Genomic DNA, 10007 nt, shown 5'->3' on the forward strand with positions numbered 1-10007 from the left:
TATATATATGTATATATATATATGTGTGTGTGTTTAAATCTTAAAAAGATTTACATTGTTAAAATTATTAATTAATATTTTATACTCAATTTTATTTATTATATTTTAACATGCTTTATTTTACAATGAATGTATTATAAATAAAACTTATTTGATATGAACATGCTACTAATGTGGTACCATTGTATTTATATATAAAGACTATGTTTTTATCCTCTAGTACCATCATGTTACTTTTTTTTTCTTTGTAACAAACACATATGTTATTTATGATAGGTCATAGTTTGTATTAGGTATAGATTGAATTGCCATACTGTCATGGCTAGACACGAGGCAGTCAGCTCATAGTATTAGATGAGCTTCAGCAGATTTTGTCTGTTGAGATTATCAATGGGATTACAGGGTTTGAGAATATTGTTGATTAAAGGCATAATGTTTGGACAATCCCATCATCTGGAATAGGCTGTACTGATAATCAAGGATTTTAAAGCTAGCTATGCAATAGGTTATAGAGTAAAGGGATACAGTGATCTATCTATCTATCTATCTGTCTGTCTGTCTGTCTGTCTGTCTATCTTTCTATCTATGTCTGTCTGTCTAACAGCATTTTGAGCTGTTAGAGAAGAAAGATCCATTTGTCTCTGACATTCCATCATTTGTCTGCAGGTAAACCAGAGCTGAAGTGTGTGGAGGTTATTGTAGCAGATGTAGCCGAGCCGGAGTCGTTGGCCATCATGTGCAAACAAGGAATCATTGTGCTCAACTGCGTGGGACCAGTAAGTCCACAAAGACTATTGTAAAAAAGCACAGGAAGGGGTCAGTTTACACATCTGTGCATTCACACCTGTCCCGACGCATCCATAGGCCAATGATAGCTCTATGACAAAAAATGATAAATGGAGTTGTGTTATTCTGAGAGAACTGTTGACTGTGAAATGCCATGGTGCTGAGGTGTCTTCTCTCAACAGTACAGATTCTATGGAGAGCCTGTGGTGAAGGCCTGTATAGAGAATGGGGCCCACTGCATCGATATCTGTGGAGAACCACAGGTAGTTAATGTTATCCGTCTAACACTTTTTTTTAATAATCTACTTTTGAAAATGATACCATTGAAAAGTTTGGGGTCTGTAAGGTTAAAAGTGTGTTTGAAAGAAGTCTTGCATGCTCACCAATTCTGCATTTATTTGATCAGAAACAACAGTAATATTGTGAAATATTTCTGTTGAAACTGAAACTGTTTTCTATTTTAATGTTTTAAAATGTAATTTATTAATGTGATGGCAAAGCATAATTTTCAGCAATCATTACTACAGTCTTCAGTGTTACATGATCTTTTAAAAAATCATTCTAATATGCTGATTTGGTGCTTTAGAAATATTTCTTATTATTTTCAATGATGTGCTACATAATATTTTTAGGAAACCTTTATACATCTTTTCAGGATTCTTTAATGAATAGAATGTTCAAAAGAAAAGCATTTATTCGAAATAGAATTTTTTAATGTTAATTGAATGCATCCTTGCTGAATATAATGGCTAAAAACCTGACACCTGAAAAAACCTTCTATCTATCTATCTGTCTGTCTGTCTGTCTGTCTGTCTATCTTTCTATCTATGTCTGTCTGTCTAACAGCATTTTGAGCTGTTAGAGAAGAAAGATCCATTTGTCTCTGACATTCCATCATTTGTCTGCAGGTAAACCAGAGCTGAAGTGTGTGGAGGTTATTGTAGCAGATGTAGCCGAGCCGGAGTCGTTGGCCATCATGTGCAAACAAGGAATCATTGTGCTCAACTGCGTGGGACCAGTAAGTCCACAAAGACTATTGTAAAAAAGCACAGGAAGGGGTCAGTTTACACATCTGTGCATTCACACCTGTCCCAGTGCACCCATAGGCCAACGATAGCTCTATGACAAAAAATGATAAATGGAGTTGTGTTATTCTGAGAGAACTGTTGACTGTGAAATGCCGTGGTGCTGAGGTGTCTTCTCTCAACAGTACAGATTCTATGGAGAGCCTGTGGTGAAGGCCTGTATAGAGAATGGGGCCCACTGCATCGATATCTGTGGAGAACCACAGGTAGTTAATGTTATCCGTCTAACACTTTTTTTTAATAATCTACTTTTGAAAATGATACCATTGAAAAGTTTGGGGTCTGTAAGGTTAAAAGTGTGTTTGAAAGAAGTCTTGCATGCTCACCAATTCTGCATTTATTTGATCAGAAACAACAGTAATATTGTGAAATATTTCTGTTGAAACTGAAACTGTTTTCTATTTTAATGTTTTAAAATGTAATTTATTAATGTGATGGCAAAGCATAATTTTCAGCAATCATTACTACAGTCTTCAGTGTTACATGATCTTTTAAAAAATCATTCTAATATGCTGATTTGGTGCTTTAGAAATATTTCTTATTATTTTCAATGATGTGCTACATAATATTTTTAGGAAACCTTTATACATCTTTTCAGGATTCTTTAATGAATAGAATGTTCAAAAGAAAAGCATTTATTCGAAATAGAATTTTTTAATGTTAATTGAATGCATCCTTGCTGAATATAATGGCTAAAAACCTGACACCTGAAAAAACCTGAAAAATCTTTTTGAAATACCACAGTAAAGCTCAGGAGAATGGTGTGTATATCATTGGAAGCTGTGGGTTTGATTCAATACCGGCAGATATGGGCATCCGTTATACACAGGATCACTTCAAAGGTGGGTTGCATGTCTGTGAATTTTTTATTATTTTATTATTTTTTGTGAATGTTTTATTATTATTAAAATCATTTAAAATGATTCTTTTTTTTAAAATGTAATTATAATAATTTATAATTAGTATGTATATATATATATATATATATATATATATATATATATATATAATGTGACTACTTGCAGGGAAACTCCAGTGTATTAGAGAAAAAAATCTGATCCTGACTTAACAGGTTTAGAGGTGTGCTTTGCATCAGTGTCCTATTGGTAAAACATACATACATTACTGTGATATTTGCCCTGTGTGTGCCCTTTGACCTTTGCTTCACATGGCTCTTGTGCAGTCGGTTCCTTTAATCTCATCCCAATTAGTGGGGCGTATCACTGACAAAGGCAAAGGCGCTCAGTGCTTACAGGATGTGAGTGTCTGTCGTTGGCCTTTGAAGCGCTGCTGTGGGCAAACGTGCCTGCAGAGCAGCAGATGCCTGACAACTCCTCTGCCTGTCTTTCACAGGAACGCTCACTGCTGTGGAGAGCTTCTTAACCATCAACACGGGACCTGAGGTGAGCAACAACTCCTCATGTTTGCAGATCTATATTAAGGGTCCACAGGAATTTGATTGACTTATTGAATATGAGCTCTCAAAGGTTGGTTTGATCTAGGTTTAAAGCAGTGCTTAAATTAAGCTTTGGGAATTCACAATTGCAGCTGCTCATGAATAATGCAAAGCGCTCTCATATCCCAATGGACCAACTAGGAATTTGTGGGATTTCATGTTAATGATGAACTTGATTGCAGAAGTAACATAGTTTTAATAAAATTACATTAAGACTTTATATAAATTCCGCAGTGTAAGGGGAGCAGACAGGATGGAGTGAATATAATGAGAATTATGCTCCATATTATGTAGTATTTCATAAGCACTCTATCAAATTGTTATCGTATTTCCTGCTGTTTTAATCGAGTATGAAGAGAGCTATAGCAGACTGTTTGCATCAGGCCCATTGAGTGTCCTCAATAAAGTAGTTGATGTCTTGGCTTTTGTTCAGCTGTCTTGTCTTCTTAATCAGGGAGGATGTGGCCATGATGCAACGTGGCAGTCAGCCATCTTTGGCTTTGCTGACAGTGCCAGTCTCAGAAGAATAAGGAGGAAGTTTGGGCATAAACCTCTGCCAGCTGTTGGCGCTAGAGTTAAAAAGAGGTGGTTTTAAGTATTTCTAAAATAATTCTCAGCATTTCATTCTATTAATACTATCTTGATCAATGATTTGTATGCTTTATATAGCAGCTGACTCCCAGAGGAGTGAAGGAGAATAGTTCTCAGGATGGAAATCTGTACTCGTGTTAATTTGCTTGCTATTTTGGTGTACCCAGGGGAGCTCTGTTCTTCAGTAAGAAGATTGAGCAGTATGTCATTCCCTTCATGGGCTCAGATCCGTCTGTGGTGCGACGGACTCAGCGCTATATGCATGAGGAACATAAACACAGCCCTGTGAGTCTATAGACTGGCAAAAAAAATAATTTTTAAAGAAATTATTATTAACAATAATAAATGTTTTATATCTATTTTTATATTTTATGTTTATAATTTACTGTGATATATGTATATGTATGTGTGTGTGTGTGTGTATATAAATTTATATATGCATGTATGTACAGTATGTGTGTGTATATATATATATACATTAATATTTATTTTATATATTACATTATATTTAGTTTTATACAGTTTATATATATTTATATATATTAAACATCATTTTATTTTTTATTTATAAATGATTTTAATTAAAAAATGTGGTTTACATTTTTACTTTTGGTTTATTGTGAAAATCTCAAATTGTATATATCAGTTATCTAAATATTGTAAATTGCTCATTGCTGAAAATTTAAATATGCATAAATATGAATGAAAACTTAATACATTATTATTTATAATATATATAATATGTATTTTAGTATATTTACATTTTTTTTATTAATGTTATCCTTTCCCCTAATTTGTCATTTATAGCAATATGACTAATACAAGTCAAAATTTCTGCTCTTTTGTAGACCATGCCAGTCAGTTTTTGTTAGCAGAATAATTTTATCCCAGCGCAGCAGAAACCCAGTATTCATTTATCTTAAACTGTTATTTCAAAGATCTAATGATCTAATGGGTTCTTGACTACCCTTCTGCTTCCCCTTAAAAAGGCAGTCTTTGACAGCTTCTTCCCTTGCTTTCCAAACTCCATTATGCCTCTTAGCAGTTTTAATTACATTTCTTTTCGATCTGTCTTGTGCGAGCATGATTACTGTGATAGTGCTCTGAAAGCCTTCATGGAAAGAGCAGGGGATGATTCACAGTCTTTGTGATTCATCGTCCTGCTCTTTCATCTCCATAGCGATGACCACAGTGTACAGGGTGATGTCATGAAGGTCAACAGGGTGTGTCAGTATATGGTCATTTTTGATTGATCACAAAAGCGTGTGTTAATAATTTAACAGTCACAAATGTATGCAGTTCAATGTCTCACTCACTTCGTTTTTGTTGTTGTTTTGCAGTTTTGAACTGGTTTCCTCTATGCTCTTGTCCTCCGGTTAAGTACATGGCATATGTAGGTATTGGTGGTCTCTCCACCATGCTGAAGACCCTTTTTGCAGGTGTTGTCTTCTGGTTCATGGTCAAATTTAGTCTTGGCAGGGGATTGCTTACTGAGGTCCAGTACCATTTTAAAAGTCATTGGATTACTGTTGATCTGCTACAAGAAAATTTAATGGATAAAACTCTCATTCATACCGCAGAACACCAAGAACCGCTTATATAAACTCATGAATATCAACTCAAATATGTGTGTTAATTACATTTCTTTTCGATCTGTCTTGTGCGAGCATGATTACTGTGATAGTGCTCTGAAAGCCTTCATGGAAAGAGCAGGGGATGATTCAGTCTTTGTGATTCATCGTCCTGCTCTTTCATCTCCATAGCAATGACCACAGTGTACAGGGTGCTGTCAGTATGGCCATTTTTGATTGATGTTTTGCTGTGGACCAAAAAGTATGTGTTAATAATTTAACATGGGTGTCACAAATGTGTGCAGTTTAATGTCTAACTCACTTCGTTGTCGTTTTTTTTTCCTTTTCAGTTTTGAATAGGTTTCCTCTATGCTCTTGTCCTCAGGTTCAGTATATGGCATATGTAGGTATTGGTGGTCTCTCCACCATGCTGAAGACCCTTTTTGCAGGTGTTGTCTTCTGGTTCATGGTCAAATTTAGTCTTGGCAGGGGATTGCTTACTGAGGTCCAGTACCATTTTAAAAGTCATTGGATTACTGTTGATCTGCTACAAGAAAATTTAATGGATAAAACTCTCATTCATACCGCAGAACACCAAGAACCGCTTATATAAACTCATGAATATCAACTCAAATATGTGTGTGTGTGTGTGTTTTTTTTTATTAGTTTCCAGAATTTTTCTCATTTGGTTTGTTCTCCAAGACTGGACCAACAAGAAAGCAGGTACAAAAAATGCACTGAAATGTCTCTGAAAACACAATACGAAATGCTAACATCTGTCATACGCAGCCCTCGGTTGTGTTGTTGAAGTGAAATCTTATTCTTGTCTTATTCCAGATGGATGGAACCTCTTTCTGCCTGAGGTTCATGGGGGAGGGCTACACGAATGGTCAGGACCCATCTCAGGGCAAACCAAATGCCACAATCAGCACTGAAATAACAGGACCAGGTATTGTCCTGCTCTCTATTTGATCCGACTCAAACTATTCACCCCAAATACTTAGATATGGTCACTACTGCCATATTTTGCAGAGCCAGGATACATCGCAACACCGATTACCATGGTGCAGGCAGCTATTACACTGCTTAACGAACCTCACTGTCTCCCTAATAAGTGAGTAAAATGACCTCAACGTAATATATGGATGATTCTTAAGTAAGCATATTGGTCCTGTGGAATAAAAAAAAAACAGATATGGGCAACTCTTTAAAAAAAAAAATCATATTCTCTGTTAGTTAAACAAAGCAAATAAACTACAATGTCCAATATTGGATATACAATATTGTTCAAAAGTTTGTGGTCGTCAGTAAGATTTTTCTTAATACTTTTATTCAACAAGGATGCATTAAATTGATTAAGTGACAGTAAAGACATTTATAAGGTTACCAAGGAATTATATTTCAAATAAATGCTGTTCTTTTGAACTTTCCATTCATCAAAGAATCCTGAAAAAATGTGTCATGGTTTTCACAGAAATATTAAGCAGCACAACCGTTTTAACACTGAAAATAATAAGAAATGTTTCTTGAGCACAGCATATTAGAATGATTCCATGTGGCACTGAAGATTTAAACTTCAGCTTAAGATTTTTACATATATAAATAGAAAACAGTTACTTTACATTGAATAATAATATTTCACAATATTACTATTTTTACTGTGTTTTGACCAAATAAATGCAGCCTTAGTAAGCAACATTTTTTTTAAAACCATTAAAAAATATTACCGACCCAAACTTATGAACGGTAAGTGTAGATTCAGTCATTTTTGTAAAACCTGAACATTCACAAAACACTGTCATTTCCAACAAACGTGAAATTATGTGTTGTTTTAATTGTAGTTTTAATAAAAGTCAACCCCTGGGTGTCATATCTGAAGAAACATCCATGTATGCAATGTTTACACTAATACACTGGGCTGCGTTTCCCGATAACGCTGTCTCTTAGCGTGCTACGAAGCTACTTAACGAAAGGTGTACCTGTTCTAGGCGTGTTCCGCGAACTATACTTTAGGAGGAGGTTGCTTAAGATATACCTTCTTACGTGCGACGTTACCAGGTGCTGTCCATGGCGGTGGTGCTGAATTGGTTGATATCAATGGCTCGAGAATCGATTATTCATTCTATGCACGGGCTGCTACACTGCGTTATGTGAGAAAGCCATGTTCTTTATAAAAGAAGTGTTGATTTTAAATAAATACACGGAACTCTTTCCTGTTAGAACGGAACGCATTTGCTTTTACTTTCGCTTTGCAACATACATCAAGTCAGGGAAGAAAACCATGAAAGAAAAAGATATACCCTGAGCACCTCCCAGTGGTCACCACATAAAATACAAGGAAGAAAACCTACAGGAGACACTGCTTAATAATTTAACAGCTTTTAACAGAAGAGAGAGAAACAAAAAACAAAATAAATAAACAAACAAACACCTTGGGCCTACACAAGTCCAACATAAAAACATTCTGGTGAGAGTGCTTTCCAGCAAGAAGCACTTCAGAAATAGTTGAAATTGCATTTATCAGGACTCATGGGATCTTAAAAAAATAATCCAAATTGCAAACTAAATCCAACCCTGGATATTTTATATAATTTTAAAATGAGTGTGCGGACCCACAACCTCATGCCCAAACATATCACTAACTGGCAGTATGCCTTCTCTGGCCTTTGAATGGGTCATTTATATTATCATAATATATTTTCCATAGTGTCTTCATTTACTCCACAACCAGGGTTGATTGCCCAGCAGCAGCATCACATATTGTTGTAAATCACTCATTTCTGTTAATTGGATGACCTACTCGATAAAAGCGCAACACAGGAAACATATAATCATCAGCTACTATGGCGGAGAAAAAAGAGAGAAAGAGGAGCAGAAATTCAGGGCTGAGGGGGTTGTTCCGTTGAGTTTGTCTCTTTTTTATATATAATTTATTTATGTATCTTTTCTTTTTTTTTTCTTTTTTTAGAAAATTGCAGCTTAATTGAACACTGGGTGTATTACAACTTCAGAATTACATTCGTATAGACTGAGATGTAAAGAACTGTGAACTGTCAACATTGATAAGGTATAGCTAAGAGTGGTCCAGACCAACCTTACGAAAGTATGACTTACAGAAGGTATACTTAATTAAGAACGTTTCGGGACACACATATTAACGTTAAGGTACAGCTTAAGGTATAACTTAAGAACGAAGTAGCGTTAAGAAGGTTTCGGGAAACGCAGCCCTGATCTTCATTTTTTTAGACACTGCAAAGGTTAGAGTTACATTTACAGATTGATGCGGTGAATATTCAGTGTTATTCATGTAGCACGTATGACATCCTGTCTCATGCAACATCCTTTTATTGGTCCTCACAGGGGTGGTGTGTACACTCCAGGGTCAGCGTTTGCAAGAACCACCCTAATCGACCGTCTGAACAAACACGGAATCCAGTTCTCACTGAAGAAGGGACAATAGACATGAGTACTCTGTCAGATTCAATCACCCTCAAGCATCCTTCGGGACAAATTTGGGCAAAATTATTATTATTTTTTAAAATAGTTTCCTTAATCTGAGCGGTACAAGACTTGACTACTTCTCCTAAGTTTGCCAGCTAAATACACATACAAAAAAATCAACTCGGTTCAGCAAAGTTAAGTGGTTGAAAAAAAAAAACTACATAATTTGTCCTCAGTTGGCACCCATAGGAAATGAATGGGAAATACTATAATTCAGAGCATTTTTAATTTGTCTAATAAAAATCAATATATCCAACACAATGCAGATCATACATACACATAAATGAAGGGGTGAGCCTATACAACATTCTCAATGTGACAAACACACACACCCATATACAAAGCATTGAATGAGCCTATAACAGCGTTGTTAGAAATAAATGACTACTTTTTCTCTTAATTTGTCTTTCCCTTATCATGGTCAGATTTGTCTTTAAGTATATTTTGGCATCTTTGTATAGTCTCACCCAACACAAATGTTTTTTGTTTTTTTTATTCTACAATTTTAACTTGTGATAAAATCTAAAACTTAAGAGGTTAAGTTTGTTAGTACTTAAACAATAAACAGTAAACAGTGGTTTATAGATTTCAGCATATATTCAGCTATTAAGTACTACAGCCATATAGTGGCTATTGATATTTGTGATATTTTGATGGCATCATATCTCACCAGATTTCACCAAAGTCGCCAAATCTTTAGGTCTGAACTTACTAGAATATTTTTTTACTTAAGTAAAAGAAATATTAAATATAACATAAAAATAAGCATATTTTACATAGAAATGTGGTACTTTTGGAGGTAAATAAATTCAAAAATCACAGAAAATTGCATAAATTGATAGTTTTTATTGAAGATAGTGATATGACATTTATTTAAAAACATTGGGATCACACCTGAGACCAATTAAGGGCTACTATACAAAGAATGCTTGAGGGTTAAATGTCTCAGATCTTAAAGTATGTACTGTGAGCCCAAAACACTTTTGGACACTTAAGTCACATTAAATGACTATCAAA

At 35.0% G+C, this 10007-nt stretch overlaps 1 protein-coding gene across 1 annotated transcript in view; it reads left to right on the plus strand.

Moving 5' to 3' along the window:
• Positions 1–9686, plus strand: part of LOC107732407 (saccharopine dehydrogenase-like oxidoreductase) — a 12063-nt gene extending 2377 nt beyond the window's left edge. The window contains 11 exon segments of the mRNA XM_074560150.1: positions 667–776; positions 969–1066; positions 2601–2713; positions 3225–3274; positions 3782–3912; positions 4086–4203; positions 5875–5994; positions 6156–6212; positions 6327–6438; positions 6522–6603; positions 8850–9686. Coding sequence (XP_074416251.1) covers positions 667–776; positions 969–1066; positions 2601–2713; positions 3225–3274; positions 3782–3912; positions 4086–4203; positions 5875–5994; positions 6156–6212; positions 6327–6438; positions 6522–6603; positions 8850–8949 — 1091 coding nt within the window. The 3' untranslated portion in view covers positions 8950–9686.
• The last annotated feature ends 321 nt before the right edge of the window (positions 9687–10007 follow it).

The sequence above is a fragment of the Sinocyclocheilus rhinocerous genome, unplaced genomic scaffold (assembly GCF_001515625.1).
Source record: "Sinocyclocheilus rhinocerous isolate Xijiao unplaced genomic scaffold, SAMN03320098_v1.1 scaffold68, whole genome shotgun sequence".
Lineage (NCBI taxonomy): Eukaryota > Metazoa > Chordata > Actinopteri > Cypriniformes > Cyprinidae > Sinocyclocheilus > Sinocyclocheilus rhinocerous.